The sequence below is a fragment of the Scatophagus argus genome, chromosome 21 (assembly GCF_020382885.2).
Source record: "Scatophagus argus isolate fScaArg1 chromosome 21, fScaArg1.pri, whole genome shotgun sequence".
Lineage (NCBI taxonomy): Eukaryota > Metazoa > Chordata > Actinopteri > Scatophagidae > Scatophagus > Scatophagus argus.
This window is the reverse complement of record NC_058513.1, coordinates 9,315,866-9,333,097: the sequence shown is the minus strand read 5'-3', so window position 1 is coordinate 9,333,097 and position 17,232 is coordinate 9,315,866. Positions and strand designations below refer to the sequence as shown.

Here is a 17,232-nt window from a genome sequence, read left to right as displayed (position 1 = left end):
TCTTTTTACGTTTGGGATCTTTGGGTATTGTTGTTTGTCTCGGGTCAAAGCATTAATCAGGCCAACCCGCATCCTCGCTTTTCCAGCCTTGTTTTGTAAATGATAAGTCTACCTCTAGATTTTACTAAGATCTCCAGACCGACAAGTGTCCTGTGTGTCCTTGGGCTCAGTTCTGACAGCTCACCAGCAGTTCCCGAGCAGGCCTTGCAGGATGTCAGAGGGCCGTGGCGTGCGGAAAACAGACCACTTGACGCCTCGGTCTTTGAAGTTGCTGCAATTGATCTCGTGGGGACGAAGCCACTTTTTGATTCGCTGCTGGACGCTGTCGCCCTCAGGGAAGCCCACGGAACGAGGTCCCGGAGGGAAACTGTCATCCACGAAGTTCACGGTGTTCTGAACAGGCACAAGAAGAGACAGTGGAGGGAGGGGGGTGAAACGGCTGAATATTTTCACAATGACTGCCATTTAAAATAGATTCAAAAACAGTACTTGGCTATTAAGAGAAAACCTCTTTGAAAAAAACAAACAAACAAAAAAAACCAAACCTGAAAATCCATTTTTAAATCATGCCCAAAGGAGTTAGTGAGAGCACTTAAAAATAAAGCTTTTCAAACAGCTAATGCAAACCTTAAAGGCACTTGGAGCTTTGAGGACTAACCATTAATCTCCACCCTCCATTTCTGATATGACACATTTTGCAGGTGCATGTAGATTAACACAGGACGCCACATGTGCCCTGGATTCTGGGGAGGAACAAGGACAAACCGCCGCCTTCCACATTTAGTCATGTGTCAGGAGGAATTACTTCCACATCTAGTGTGGCATCACACATGTGCACAACAGGAGGTGAAATGTGGTGCCACGTACCAGCCAGGATACAGGACACAAATGCAAATCACTTTCAAAGATTTTAAATGCTTCACACCACCTGCAGAGCACCAGAGTATTTAAGATGACACACTGGATTTAAAGGCTCTGAAATGTACCTGCCTCTCTACTGTATCCAGGACCTGGACTACATGGATACATTAACAGATCAAGACACCTAATCTGTCACACTATCTGCCCATCTAAAACTCTCCTGTACAAACTTGAGAAGGCCAACAGACGCACACACAACCCTATCTGGTTTCCTGTTTGTGGTGTCAGAAGTGGGCTCGGCCTGTCGAGTGCGCGTGTCGTGAGGAAGGCAGGGGATGTAATGTGTGCGCCCTGCTGGAGGCTCACAGTGAAGCCAACTGATTAGTCGCTATCGCCCACAATCCCATTCCGTAGCCTCAATGCAGCATTAGCTACCCGACAAAATCACTACAGCGCAGCCTCCCCGCCCCGACCATCCGAGGTCTCCACGTAGCTTAACGATTCTGTACTCCCCTGGCTTACGTTTGACCCTTGTGCTGGCTTATATTGCATGGGCACAGGGGCCAGAGTCGATTTATCACAGAGTTGGAGGGAAAAGTTTTGGCCCTGGACACATACAGAGACTGCACTTCAAAGTAATTAAACTCACAGAACGCAGGTTTATACAAATGGTGTATTAGTATTGGCAGCAGCTTGTGTTTTAACAAGCACAGAAGTACTTTTATACTAAGCTACAATAACAAGTTACTATACCAAAATGCTTGGCACCAAGACTCCAACATCCAAGGATACTATCTTATCTATCTTATGGTCTGTTAATGGCGGATATGACGTAAACAAGTCACGAGTTTGATTGCTTATTAGATTTATCGCCCCAATTTTAGCCTGAGATGGGCATTTAAGTTTACTCATACACAGACTTACACACTCTGTGTTTTAAGAATTCATTCATAATGTAGAGGATTACTTCACTGAGGGATGTGGACTCTTATTTTCACACTCTCTCGTGTGCAGGTTAAAGGAAACTTCACTTGATGAATAAACCAACAGGGCCAGATGATGTTTAGTGTACATTGCATTCCAGTATGTGCTCACACAGTCTGCCATGTGCTTAAACATATTTCACTCAAGCCTTTCACTTCCAGAAGGTGCTGCTGCACTGCTGAACTCACTTCTCATATCGTGAACATATCTGAGCGGACTGTTTTGAGTCACTTGGAAGACATGATGAGCTGCTGCAGTCTGCACATAAAGGAAAAGACTGTGCCACACACGCTGCTATTCGTCTATTCACACCTGGAATACACAGTCTTGTTTGTTTTTCCAGAGCTCAATTCTGGTCTTAAATGATCGAAATATGTGAGCTAATGCATTCATTTTCTATGTAGTCCTCTCCAAACAAACAAACAAAACCAGATCCCTCCATAGGCATAAAATATATTAACAATGTGTTAAACCGTATTAAGCAGAGTATATGAAATGGAATAAGTAACATAAACTGCCTGTATGATATAAAATATCATCAGCAGCTTGGATTGTGTAAGAAGTGTGGATAAGATGCAAATACAAAAAACATTTTCCTGTTGTACAAGTTGCAGTGTTGTGATGTTTGCCAGGGCCAAGTCTGGCTGACTGTCCTCACTGGGTGAGCCCGGTGCTGCTGTCTCTGATTCTATTACTGTCAGCGTGCCAGCATGCAAACTAGACTGTGATCAGCGAAGTCAGGACCAAGCTAAGAAAACCTGCTGCCTCCCTGCTTTCTCCCAGACTACAAAGAATTGGCAAACATAGAAGGCTTTTCCTGGGGATGGTAAGCTTGTAGCTAGATATTCACATGTTACAAACAGCCTAATCATCTTTGAAAATATGGCGACAAACATTCTGTAGAGCTGGATTTCATAGCGCCACACTTTTTAAACCCAAAACAAAAGTGTCCCAGAACAGCTTGGTATGTGCATTACTGTCACGGGCCGTAAAAGCCTGAAACTGCAGGCAGTCAGAACTTAGAATCCAAAATGCAAACCCAACCACACCAAAATCCCAAATGTTTCAAAAATCCAAGCAACAAAAAGTATTAAAGAGGGGTGTAAACAATGAAAATAAAACAAATCAAAGTCAATGCTTTGTCATGTAGCGTGTCTTTGTTGCTCCCCCAGAGGGTGACATGAAGCAGGAACAGAGGAACCAGTTGCAGCCAAGCTTGGTTTTACAGTTCACAAGCGAGGCTGATGGCTGTTAGTAGCATTCACTCGTTTGGCACAGCGAGTGAGCAGACATGTTAAGGGGCTCTGGCATCAAGCAAACACACACACACACGTCTCTCACTCTCCAAACCAATCAACGGAAGCAGAAAAGCAAGGAGGCAAGAAAAACAAACTCCACTCAGGTGAAGAGAGAAGACTATTTCTCACAACACGCTTTTGGCCAAGGTCCCCAGCAATGTATGGAATATTTGATCAGCAACACTGTCTGTTATAATCCAGCAAGTCTGGCAAGAAAATCAAGCTAAGCAAATAAAAACATGCAGTCTGAAACTTTCACTGTGTTCCTGTTTTCAGACTGCCCACAAATACATGCCCTGTCACAGAGTAAACCAAAAGCTTTTATCATTATTAAATTTCACCACTGGTGTTTTGGTGCCTGCCCAGTGTTAATGCCTCGACAAGGATGGATTAGAAAGACTGGCACCTCTTGCTTACCAATTCTACCCCGCTTCATCCCTCTGACCCCTAAAAACCAGGCTGCAGCGGTTGATGCTGTTAGTGATTGAATTCACTATAGGGAAGCAGATCATTTCTGCTCCTCTTCTCTCCAGCTCTGCAACTAAAAATAGGCCAGCCCTGCGTTCACCTTAGCACACACACACACACACACACACACACACACAAGCACACATTGACTGCTACACCGGAGAATTGAGTGCAGTCGTGTGGAGAAGTTGGGATGGGGGAGGAGGGGGATGCGGTGGCAGGCAAGGGGAAAGCATATTTTGAGATATTAGCAGAGGAGGCAAAAAAAACAAAAAAACAAAAAAAAAACAGGACGAGCGTATGGGGATAGATGTGATGGAGAGAGACGTGATAAAAAGGAAATGAAGAGGGGAAAGCACTTTGAAGAGTGTAGAGGGGCAGAGCTAGAGAGAGGGAGGCCTAAAATATTTGGAGGAGAAAAGGAAAGATGATAAAAGAAAGTCTAGCTTTAATGTCAATCTTAAATTGGGAAGAGAGGAAGGGAAGGTAGGTGTGAGGGATCTCCAATATCCTTCCTTCCCACTGAGCCAACTTTCCTCCCACGCTCGCAGCAGTGAGCCCTGTGACTTTCAAAGAAGACATTAATAATGGATTTTAAAGCTCAGTCCATGCTATTGTAAACATGGCATGATAGGTGCCATGCTAGAGTAGTAACGGCTTGATTCCACCGGCCTGAGTCGCGATCCAGCTGCGGTGCGGCTGCCAGAGCTGATCGCGGCCATCCTGGTTAATGCTTCTGATTCCACTACGTTTCAGAAGTATGTATGGCATAGGGCACCCGTTCAGTTTTCAAAATAGAACACCCTGTGCTGACTGCTGATCATAAAAACAAACAAAAAAGAAACTATTGACTACCTAGCCTTCGTATCCATGGTAGAAGTACAAAAATCAAGACAAAATTTTCCTACACACTTACCTCATTATCTTGAGGATATTTACAATCTGTCAAAAAACAGAGCAGTGTGCACTGCAAACAACGCAGGAGAAACGCACCAGCTAAGTCAGGCAACGCTACAAACCCGTTTCATCATTTAAAACAGTCTTCAGTGAATGTTGTTTGTGCACCCTCGACAAGCAACTGGCCAGTAAGCGCAACTTCCAAGCAACAATTTACTGCATACACATTTTCCAGAACAACAAAACAAAAAGGCATGAGAACATGAAAAATACAGTTGCATATTGCAATGCAAAACACACATGGCCCTTTAGCAAGGTTGAAAATAAGAGATTAAAGACGCTTAAAGAAAAAAAGAATAGTCCTACACCACTTGTCTGGTTTCTTCAGTTTTCACAGGGAGGAAAAATTCAGCCTTTAAACTTAAATGATTTGACATCTATCATCTATCTGACAGCGCACGACAACTTAATTCAATCTTATCAAAGGGTCAGCGCTGCAGAGAAAGTGGACATGAAGCGGTATGATATAAAGAAGCAGCATCAAGTTTGTCACATCTCAGCTATAGTTGCTAGGGAATACATCTCTGTGTCTCCAAACAGCTGTGACCCGGTGAATCAGACCAATCAGTGCTCATGAATGACACAATTGATCTCAAAGCCTTTTGGATCTTTGAGCATTAAATGCAGAGGCACTGGAGCAAGTAAAACACATTATTATTTTGGGCTGTTATGACATCAAATGAGCCTGTAATTTCCAAAGCAAAATTAAGTCTCTTAACCTATGATTATTAACATTTACGCAGGTTAATGAAAATGTTCTGTTTCATGGTGTATGTTGATGCAAAAAGGAGCATTTGCTGTCTTCTTAACAACAAACGCAGCTCTGATCCTTTAATAACTTGGCAAAACTGATGCACGGAAGTTCACATTAAAAGGAAATTACATCCAGAATGATAAAATTGTTGTTTTTCAGAGACAGATGTGCCATTATCCAGTCACATGTATTTCATTAAGTAGTCTCATATCTTCCTAAACAAGAACTCTAAGTTGTGTTCGGTGTCAACTGAGGACAGGAAATTGTGAGCCTGATTAAAACTTCCGCGCAGACTGATCAGAACAAACAATATAAACCTGACCCACTGGAGCCTCCAAATCCAAGAGTCACAGTCCGGTTACATTCTGAACCAGAATTTTGTGAGTGACTTCTCTGGTACTGAGAGAAGGTTGTAGTCTGGATGTAAAAATGAGAGACCGTCTGTGCAGCTCATCTAGGCAGCCACATTCACCCGCTGGTCGTTTAAAACTCTGCTAACGAAGCAAGAGCAAACAGAGGCAATGACAAAGCCTATTAGCATTTCTCTGAAATTAGAAAGATTGAGGGAGTGGGAACAATGCCAGAGCAATAACAAAAAGAGGAATTACAATGAGGAAACTGTGCACTGAAAGGCAAAGTACACCCTGTGATGCATTACATACTGAAATAAGTAGATTTTGATTCCACAAAGAAACCAAGAATAATTAAATAAAAATGTGAAGTTAAAACAAAAAAAAACTGGCCACACGATTAACTTATTGGTGCTGAACAAATGACCAATGCCAGTTGCCTGGGAATGAAAACTTGCTACTTTAAAGATGATGAAAATTCAATTTTCCCTTACCTCTCTGCAGAAGCTGACTATGTTCTCCCAAAGCTCCTTGGCCTCGCCTTCATCATTCCGTCGACGTGCCTCTACATGCATGCTCTCCCTCCTCTTCAGAGGCTTAACCACCTTGCGAAGGGTGAGGTACTGTTGCGGCGTGTGGCATGCTGCACAGTTCTTGGCCTTGGTATCATTGAGCAGCGTACATGCTGGGCAGCTCCATGGTCCTACCTTCTCCTGAAGGCTAGATGAGGTGGAGGAGGAAGAGGAGCCAGAAGCAATAGCAGAGGAGGAGGACGAAGGGAAGCCCCGGGCCTGTTTTCTTGTTTTATGACCCGAGGAGGATGAAGAAGAGGAAGGTGTACAGGAGCAGGATGCAGTGCCAGGCCCCAGCGTAACACCACATTGTGTACAGCAGCGGGGCAGTGGCACCTGCTGCTCCTGAAAGCCATGCAGCTTGGAGGAACCACAGGCTGAGCACTTGGGTGCACCTGTAGGGTTGCGCAGCGTGCACTTGGAGCAGGCCCAGGTGCTGAAATCCGGGCTGGAGGGGCTAGCTGGGGTAAATCGTACCGTCTCACTGCCTACCAAATCAATGAGGTCTGCACCAGCACGTGACGATCTGCAGGCTTCGCACTTCGATGAGCTTCCTGGGTTGGGCAAAGAACAGCTAGGGCATTTCCAAGTGGGGGCAGCTGAGGATGCCACAGGGAGATGGGGGGTCAGTGGATGGTGATGAGTATCTTCTTCCTCCAAGATACTGAGGCGCTTGCTGGGGTATGAAGGTTCTTGAGGTTGGGCATGTTTGGGCTTGGCGGGCCGTTGTGGGCCTGGTTGTGGTGGTACACTGGTCGCTGAAGGGGACGTGGGGCTGGGGGTGTTGGTGCCTGGGTTTGGTGGGCGCCCTGGAGGGGGCACCTCTCTTCTGCTTCGAGGCACAGGGTTATTTTGGAGGGAGGAGGAGAAAGAAGTAAAAGAGGAGGAAAGGGACTGTGAGGAAACATGGGGAGGCTCTTGAGGGTCACAGGGAGGGGCTGGGGGAGAGTCATCTGTTAGGTCTATAAGTAGTGGCGCCACCCCTGCTGTGTGAACAGGAAACCCTAGCACAGGTGTGCGCACCTCAGGCACCACCAGTGCCTCAGGGGGGATTTTAGGCAAGGACAGTTTCCTGGGCCCACCACAGGCTGAGCATGACAGTGCAACGGGTGTGTTGTGAAGTGTGCAGCGAGGGCAAGCCCACCCCGAGTGCTGCCCTTCCAGGCTGACCACCTCACCATTGCTTTCAGACCGTCGCAGCACTTCCTCCTTAGCTGGGTGCTGTCCGTGGGGCTCAAGCAGAATTGTGGGGGTGACAGTAGGTGTCAGGGGTTCAGCTGGAGCTGGCGGGAGGCCGTTGGCAGTGGCAGCAACAGTGGTTGTAGGGGGTGTGTGAGTGGCAGGGGATGGTCCGAAGCCACAGACAGAGCAGGCTCCGGATCCCTGGGGATTGTTGAGTGTACAGCGAGGACAGGCCCAGCGATGCTCCTCCGTGCTGCTCAGTCGTAGGATCTGGTTAAGGTCAGGTTTCTGGCGTGGTGCCTCACAGATAGAACAGCGAGGTGCTGCGCCGGCATTTAAGAAGGTGCAGCGTCCACATGACCATTCACTGCCTCGGACTGCTGCTGCCATGGAGCCAGGAGAGTGAGAGTGGCTGGAAAACAGTAAACAAAGAGTCGAAAAAAACCCAAATGACTCAGTAATACATATAACTGTAATTGCTTAGCCATAATAAATGCTTATTATGTATGTCATTGTTCAATCACGTGAACTATTTCAGTCACTAATGTGTGCATCATTATCAGAAAGAGTGAGGAATAAAAAATTATGCCAAGGGCAGAGAATGTATGCTTGTAATCAATTCCAGGTGAGAGAGGACAGCAAAAGCATCTGAGACTGCAAGAGGAGAACATACAGACAGAACTAGAAACGAAGAATAGAGACTGAGGGAAAGAGAAGCCAGTGCAGGGGAAAAATCAAATGTCCCTCCTGGGGGCTCTGAGGGCAGTAAATCCATGCACAATGGCCACATGATTAGAGCCAGAAAGACAGCACCAAGAGGAGGAGTCAGAGGAAGAGGAAGAGGGAGAGGGAGAGGGAGAGGAATACTAACCAAGGTGTTCCTTCCTAAGTGACAATTATTGGAATGGAAAAAACACATGGCACCTCCTCCACTTCATATTAGCACTACTCTCCCCTTTTACTGAGTGAATGTTAATGCAGGGCAGACAGGGCAACTTAATGTCCATGCCCAAATGAATTTCCAAATGAATTTTGAGTGCTTGAGTCTATTAATTCTGGCAGCACTTATGATTTTGGCATATTTTAGAGACAAATAATTTATGCTCCTGAATTTAGAGCAACTACTAGTCTCGACATATTTAAGGGGACTAAAAGTGTAAACAGTGCAGTGAGAAATGACAGGAGAACAAATCAATTTTAGAGAGTTTTGATTCAAAGGCATAGGGAGCAATTCATCTCTCTAGTAAGGCTACTCAGTTGACTTTAACCTCCTACACATAAGCCCAAAGCAGCCTGTTCTTGTGGATTGACTTATATATGCAATTCATTCTGTGTGAATGCAGTTCAGTAAATCCAATTTATTGATAGTGGGTATTTTAGGGTCTTTGACGAGAGGGAGAGGAGGTTGGCACAGTTGGATACCTCCAGAGAGCAAGGGGAGCTGGAAAGGGACAGCCCCGAGGGTGCGGATGCAGTTGGTTGTCTGGACAAGCCCATAAATGTCACTGCCATTCAAGCCGCTCATGTGTGAACACCAACACAGAGAAGCGTTGCAATGTGGGAATAACAGGATAATGGAGGGTAAGGTGATAAGAGCTAGCATACTATGATGCTGTGCACAACGATCCCAGCGGCAAAGAAAAATGACTGCAGAGCTTGTATACTTTGTTGCTTTATCTGCCTTTCTTTGGATGGAGGACTTTGCCAAAACATAAAGTTGTTTTGACAAACACTTTTAATGGGAAGCATTGGCTTGTGGCATTGTGTAAAATGTTTATACCCCCTGTGGAAACAACTCATTTTTCTATGAAAAACATATTCTGATAATCCTTTGTTGTTTTCACTGTAGAGGATGGAGGAAAAAACAACCTCACAATCCACATGACATTATTTATGCCACTGATGAAGTACAGAAGAATTTGGGAAGTGTGACTGCTGGGTGACCGGCCCAGGTCCTGCTCTTCACCACTGCAGCACCATGCGTCCTGGCTGGCTAATTGCCCTTAGTTCAACTCCATTAAGCCCTTTCAAACCCGACGAATCACCAGAACCCGAGGGATTCTCTCACAGTCAACCTCTCGCTCCCAGCACACTGTCCTCTCCTCTCGTCAACTCTCCTCCCTAAGGAGGGGAATGACAGCAGGGCGGTATACTAATGCTTCTCTTTGGGCGTCTTTGTGTGTGTGGGTCCTTGCCACTGGGTGTGTGTGCTTGTGTGTATGCAGGCATGTAGCTATATTTATCTGCAGACATGGAATAGTTGCTGGCTTTATTGTCCAGCTACATTTGTGCCTTGGTTTGTGTGTGTATCCTTAGCCCGAGGGCATGGTGTATGGACGTAGAAGTCCCCGTGCTTTATGTCAGGAGCCATTAGCACTGCATTCATTCTCCTGAGCTGAGGCCAGCACTCTTAACATTAGCCAAGACCCACTGAGAGAAGAGGAAACTCAGCCTTCCAACGATAACAACAAGCAAAAGTAGTAAAACATAATCTTTGTGAAGACACACTAACAGTGGGAAATCACTGCTTGGCTCTTTATTTTGCTTAGTCTTTCATCCCACAGGTCTATCTGCCATGTGATGCATAATATTAAACGTTCTTGACCATAAACATTACACAAGGAGTCAGTCATAGAGTCAAATGCATCAAAATGCGTTTGTCTAAATTCATTTTTCAGTATGATCTAAAAACATTTCAACTATCCCTAAACAATCTGTGCTGTTTCATCCTGCTACATACCCCCCACCCCCTTCTTCAGTTGAAATTAAGTGGCAGACCCATGCTAGCATGGATGGCACATGTTCACACCATGCTTAGCTCTACAAAGTCCTGCATATCCGAGGGCCGCAAACAGCAGTGATGACAATGACAGCCACATCAACAAGAGTCAACACTTCATGTTTGATGACAGGTTCGTCCCTGTGGCCATTTTCATAACTGTCAGCCCTCTTTCATCTCCAGCGACAGAGCAAAGTCGTGGTGTCAGCCATATGGAGACTTTGTCAAAGCAATTGATTTGGTCCTCGATGGAGGACGGGGATTGCAAATTCATTATGTTTCTGTCTGCTGCCGCCGATATAGGAGCTCTTCATCAAAGTGATCAGTTTCTCAATGACTTTTTAATATCCAGTTTAATTATCTCACTATTATCTGCTGTAAGCGTCACACTGATCAAATGTAAATAACACAAGATGACCAACTGCAACCCCAATTTCTAGCCATTATGGGAAACGATGCATTGTGAATTCATATAGAGTGCACACACACCTTTCATGGTACATGACTGCAGAAGAAACACTACACACTGTGATCCTTGGACCCTATTTAAAAGGATGCACTCAGAAGAGTGTGTACAAACACTCATATATACATGCAGACACGCACACACACACCTTTTGTCCTTGGCCCTGTGTTCAGTGGAGCTGCTCTAAAAGTGCCCACTTCAGCTCCTCAGTTGTCTGTGTCGCAGACCTGGGCTAGTAGCCAATAGCTTACAGAGGAGAGAGAGAGGGGGAGAGAGGGAGACGGGGAGAGGGAGACAGGTAGAGAGGTAGAGAGAGAGAGAGAGAGAGAGAGAGAGAGAGAGAGAGAGAGAGAGAGAGAGAGAGAGAGATAGAGAGAGAGAGAGAGAGAGAGAACTTCACCTCTAGAAAAGCCATTGTTTTCCAATGAGGTTCTCATGGCAGCCTGCTGTCCATAAAGTACCTGCTCTGAGTCTAAATTCACTCAAATAAGAACATCAATGACTCTGGCCAATTCCTCAATGCTTCGCTGGGTGTAAGACAATCATAGGGCACTTCAGCAGACTATTAAAAGAAGTGAGAGCTCTACAAATCTACGTGAAAATGAGCAAACATGTAACATTAAGGTGAAGTGTGGGGGTTTATAATAACTTTCACAACCCGAGATGTCACCAGGGAAGTCTTCAAGCCAGTAAGGCTTAAAGAAATGCTAAGGCCCTGCCGATCATGTGCAGGCCACCTATGGCTGGCTCCTTGGATTCATTCCACATACTGAACTCTGTTGCGAGATCAAGTGAACCAAAGTCTCGCCAGCTTCTCCCTGCCTCGCTGCGAGACATTTGGCCTTTGTGCGACAGTCATTAGCACTGCCTTTCCAAGGCTGGCCCTGAGCCCAGGGCCTGAGGGGAAAGCGTGTTACCCTGCTTGGCCATGAGAGGCAGAGTGTATCTACTTTATACAGCACATTCAACACAAAAACAAGCATGGCCACGAAACTGACTCTTAGCAGGATCAGAATTCCTTTATTTAGAATTCCTTTATTTATCCCCGAAGGGAAATTCTTTTCAATCTTTCTTTCGTCACTACCTCCCCGAGTCGAGAGTGGGTAATTTGCGCGCCTGCTGCCTTCCTTGGATGTGGTAGCCATTTCTCAGGCTCCCTTTCTGGAATCGAACCCTGATTTCCTGATGGATGGCAATAGCCAGAGCTGTTATTGCTGACAGTCCTTAACATGACAGCATAAACTGCTTTAAGAACAGAATAAAGTAGAGTAGAATAGAATAGAACAGAATAGGATACAATAGAATAGACTATACTCTCACTGTACACGGTACTACAAAATTAACATTCACAATCGATTGTTTTTTATGATAATTTCAATATCACTATATTGTTATCACGTTGACTGTGTTTGATGTGCTCTAACGTGACATGCCTTTGGTTTCTTTCTAAAAGCAAGCAACATGATTAATAAATAAAGAGCACCAAAACTACTTCTCATACTATTAATATTCCATCAAGACTTCAAACACTTAAGTGGCAGTGTAATGAATTAATCCTGTCATCAGACTAAACTAAAACACAAAAAGGAGTCAGTCAACACTTCTCAGATATAATACATGGACTGACAGTCGGAGCGCAGCATGTGTCACACAGGGTATCCTCACGGCTCGTCTTGTGACTGGCTCTGCTTTGAAGACTTCGCAAAAACAAGCCTTGACTGTAAAACACTAGTAGCCCCACAGATTGCCTTCAACATATTGTTTACCCCTTACAATTACAATACCTCCACATTTCTTATCTTATGCATGTGCACAACACACAATACGCGTGCTACGTGTTCCTGACAACACCAGAACAAGTGGACTTCCTGGTATGAGAACATACTTGACAGACAAAAAAAAAAAAAACACAGACTCCAAGCTGTAATGATTAACTTGTATGTGTTACATTACGGTGAAGGCTACATGCAAAGATTAATTCGCTGCAAGCTAAACCATAAAGCAAAAGGGGTCACATGGGGTCAATTAAACCTAACAGCTGAAACGCATCAGTGTTACCATTACAGGGTTCTGTAATGATGACCTAAGATGTATTCGCACATATTAAGACCTATTTTCTACTACTTCCGTTGCTTCCTCTTGACATTTCAGTTACATGTTTTACTGTCTATCTTCCACAGCTATGGCAACCCTCACCTCATTAAATGTCAGTATTCTCCCAGGTTATTTGAACTTCTCCACAACCCGGCTTGCAAGACCAGTTATCAGCGATTACTAATAGGCTGCATGAGGCTGGGTAACTCTGTGTGAAACTCCCTTTGCGAGACAGGCTCCAGATGTAGCCCCGACACAAACACACTCAAATAAAGTGAGTCACTCCTATGATAAATATTTACAGGCGCAGTTTTGTGTGAACACAGCGAGAGCACTGGAGAAGCGCATAATTCAGCTTTTAAAATGTTTAGGCTAGAAAAATGTCATGGTTGTTGTGCACTTGATGATGAACCTGTTTAACAGCTGCAACTCTAGAAGGGACAGGGATGAGGAGAGTGAGTTTCAGTTCAACCAGCTGCATGGGAATATTATTTTTTTTTTTTAAAAAACATCAGCTATGCAAACATCTCTGGCTGACAGGACAACGACACCTGCAGAGTGATGGTCTTGTTTAGCAGAGCACAGCTTGTTACAAAGAAAGGAGACTTATCAGAGACCACTGCGCCCTCGGATCAGACAAGCTGTAAAAAAAAAAGATAATGAATGTTGAAATGTTCTGCTGCATCTGAACACACCCAAAAAATTTCAGCAACAGGGATTAGATCAGCACTTTCACACACTCTTTTCCACACTTGAGAAACCCAACTGAGAATTCATTTTACCCCTTTAGTAATGAATGCGGTCTGTCTGCAGCAGTTTTACTGGTAAAAAGATTTGTTTATCGCTTCATTGTAGGATTTTGCTTGCGAGATCGGAGCAACTTCTTCGACTTATAACTACGGTAGCTTTCCCCCTAGCGAGCATCCCTGTCTTTCAGAGGAGCTGATGAGTCAGGGTCAAATACTTGAGGATTAACTGTAATATCCTCCTTTCTACCTGCCAGCTAATGTGTTGTGGCATGAATATGACTAATTGCTCAAGTCTGACAGGTCTCCTGTATTCATCTGTTATGACAAACAGCCGCTGACTGCTACTTATTCGAGTCGAGTATCTACAGCTCAGGCTTTAGCCGCAGACAAAGAGTTTCTGCTGTGACATGCTGAGACTCGGTGACATGATACAAGCGGCTGATGAGAGCGAAGCCTTAGTTGCAACACGACAAAATAACTGAGGATGTGCTGAGCAGGACCTAAACTTTTCAGCCTGAATATGACGAGAGAATATGTTTAAGAAAAGTTATGGTATTTGGCTGTGGAACACAGACTCCTAACAGAGCAAATTAGACAAAAGGTCTGTATGAAAAAGTACCCTTAGGCAGGGACATTCCTCCAAAAAGCACCAATGAAGCTATACAATGGGAGCAGTTTTAAAAATCAAAATAAATGCCCCCCCGTGAAAATGAGACATTACAAAGAGCAAGTAATGCCACAGAAACAAGAGTGGCGTTGTGTAAATGTTATGTCGAACCAATACCATGCTTAAGAATATCTGAGTCTGATTATGGTTTTTATGACGTCAATTTCAAGACAGTTCATTGCTGTAATCCTTGCTTTTATATTATCCTGACCCAGATGATCACACACCTTACGATCAAGTATTATCAAAGTATGTGGACTGATGATCATTTCTCCTGAATAACTTACTGGAGATACTGCAATTGCAAATACTGCTGAGGGAAGGGGAAAACAAAAAGAGAAAGAATAACAGCAGCTCCTGACCTCTAGCTGTGCCCTCTGTGAATATTTCACGACCAGTGCTCATTTTTGACGAGTGAATCTGTCAACGGTGGAGACAGCTTTAGACACTTGAATCTTTAAACAGAGGAAACTGTCTGCCTGGGTTTCAGCAGACATCAGTAGCGCACAGCAAAGCAGGAAGCCGGCAGGAAGCTCCAGAATCAGGAAGGGAGAAGGGGAAGAAATGGCAGGGGCACACTGCTACTGCCGCTGTGCTTAACTGGAGTTAATGCAGGCCCCCAAACCTGGAGGGCAACAGCACTGCTGACACAGCAATGTCTTGTTCAGCCAGAGGGGAACTTCTCACACAGGCATAACAAAGTAGAGTTTCACTTCCTCTTACCAAGTCAAACCAGTAATAATAATAATAATAACACTTACCATAAGGTTTCTCAAGTTCACTGTCTTCTATCCAACATTACTAATCTTTGACATGAAGGTTATATGGCATTTCTCCTGAACTACAATTTACAGCCACAGTACAGGTTTCTCTTTGTGTGAAAGACTGCCAGTTTTCCATGTGTGGTCTTATCTAGGGCCCAATGAATTAGGTTACTGAACATATGCTACAGATTTCCATGGCAACAAGAGTGGGGGAATCTGTAGTCATGTCAGTTGCAGTGCCAATAGGCTATTTTTTTTTCTTCCCTTGCTGCATCAGTGCTCTGTTTTCCAAAGAAAGACTCACTGTGAGACAAAGCCTGCACACCATATCTATTCTGGAGGCTTGGTGACTGTCCTGACGTGGCCCTGTCTTCATCAGACAGGCAATAAGCAAGGGAGGACCGCCGAAATGATTCAGACATAAACACGGCCAGTGACCATGCTGGTCGAATCCAAGTGGACCCGTTTTAATCCAATTAAAGGGATGAGAGCCAGTGGAATGGAGCTGCGATAAACACCATCATCCATCATGCTGGGGCGGCAGAAACAGTGGGATCGACTCAGGAGAGAGCAGATGCTCACTTTAAAGGGCTCTAGACTCCGAAGGCTATGTGCAGGACAACACGCCAGCAGCACGGGGCCGGGATAAAATGAAGCGCAGTCACATTGTTAACTTAAATACTAATAGCTTTGGGATGAAACTGCATTGTGTTACCACCACAATGGAAAAAGGCTGAAATTCCAAAGTTATGAAAAACTGCAGCTACACCTCTGTTGGACACCTTTATCTGCTGAGTGGTTTGTTGTGCTGAGTGAACCTTCCTGGCTGAGGTACAGATTCATCGCACACAACACTTCCCAAAGTCAATGGGATGCTGCCAGATGAAAACAAACTGAAATTACCCAAGGACAAGACTGTCTGAGCAGTCTACAGGCGAAGACAAGCAAGATTAAGAAAATGTTAGACAGGACGATATATTAGAGAATAAACAGTAAGAGAACGGTTGAAGTTAAGCTGTGCTCATAGTGTTCTGCTGTTGTTTCTGTATTTCATGCTCTGTCACAGCTCAGCAAAGCTTGCCTAACGTTGTTAGGCTCACACAGAAGTGTGTATGTGTGCATGAGACTGTGAGGGTGTCTGTGTGTGTGTGTGAGAAAGAGGCAGGGAGTGGGGGTAGATAAGAGGGCAAGTGCTGCTGCACAGTGTTTCTAAAACATCTATTGTCAGGGTATGTGTGTGTGACTGCCTCCAAGCAGTGCACTGTGTAAGTCTGCATGTATTTAGGTGCTCAGCTGACTGAGGGTGTAGTCTGATTGGTGATGGAGGCGGAGGGTTGTTGCTATATGCACAAATGCTGTTGAATAACAAAAACAAGTTGACTGCATGATGCAAAACTTTACTGTCAGTCTGACCTATACTTGAGCTTTATTCATGCATGGAGCTATGGCTGATTGAACCAATTTTAAAAATGGGATAAAACCAGCTCTGTCTACATTTTAAAACTCTTGGAGGAGTAACCAATAGAAGCCATGACAACCTTAACTGTTAACTATAGAGCAACTGCAAGTAAAGCATCAACAACAGCAGGCAGGAATCAAGAAAGATGAAAGCCCAACTGGAGACTGATGCTGAATAAATAATGACATCCATTGTGGGGAAATGTGATCGGGCTCTCTGAAAATCAATAACTAACAACCGGACCATGATGCCCTGAGTGACTCAGCAACAACTCCAATACACTACAGGCGGTCGATATCAACTGCCTGTTCTCGTTCAGGGAGACATGACCCAAAAAGGCGAGAGAAAACTGGAAACACTTCTAAACGAGCGTCTGTGAGGGTAGTTGAGAAGATCTTTTGGAGGAAAGTCAGTATCAAGTGACTGCTGGATGAGCTGCACATTCAGACCGAGTCTCTCAGACACTGCTGGTAAGGCTTTTACTATGTCGAGACAAGACGATGACTGGAACAATGGATTCCTGCAGAAGTCTTTAAAGTAGCTACAGCAACTGAGTACATCTTTTTTTTGTGCAGTCAATATGAACAAAACAGTCTATATGAATAGATGTCTCCTCTACAAATACTTTGCTCTACTAGACACGGGCCTCGCTCAATCACACCGCTGCTGCTGCTCAATAAGTTTGCTCTTAGAGTAAGTCTTAATAGTGGTCTGACAATTTCAGTCAATCAAATTAAGGAACTTCTATTGGCAGCTCAGTTTCTGTGGGTGGACGAGTGCACTTGAGGATGGGGTGACTGGATGAATAAATTATCTATTGCCAGTTAA

General features: G+C 44.6%; 1 protein-coding gene across 3 annotated transcripts in view; it reads right to left on the bottom strand.

Moving 5' to 3' along the window:
• capn15 (calpain 15) overlaps window positions 1-17,232 on the bottom strand; it is a 37,520-nt gene that overhangs the window by 14,909 nt on the left and 5,379 nt on the right. For all 3 annotated transcript variants that reach the window (XM_046376609.1, XM_046376608.1, XM_046376607.1), the window contains 2 exons: window positions 6,167-7,838; window positions 185-393 (listed from right to left, as the gene is read on the bottom strand). In XM_046376609.1, coding sequence (XP_046232565.1) covers window positions 185-393; window positions 6,167-7,816 — 1,859 coding nt within the window. In that variant the 5' untranslated portion in view covers window positions 7,817-7,838. The remainder of the gene's footprint in view (window positions 1-184; window positions 394-6,166; window positions 7,839-17,232) is intronic.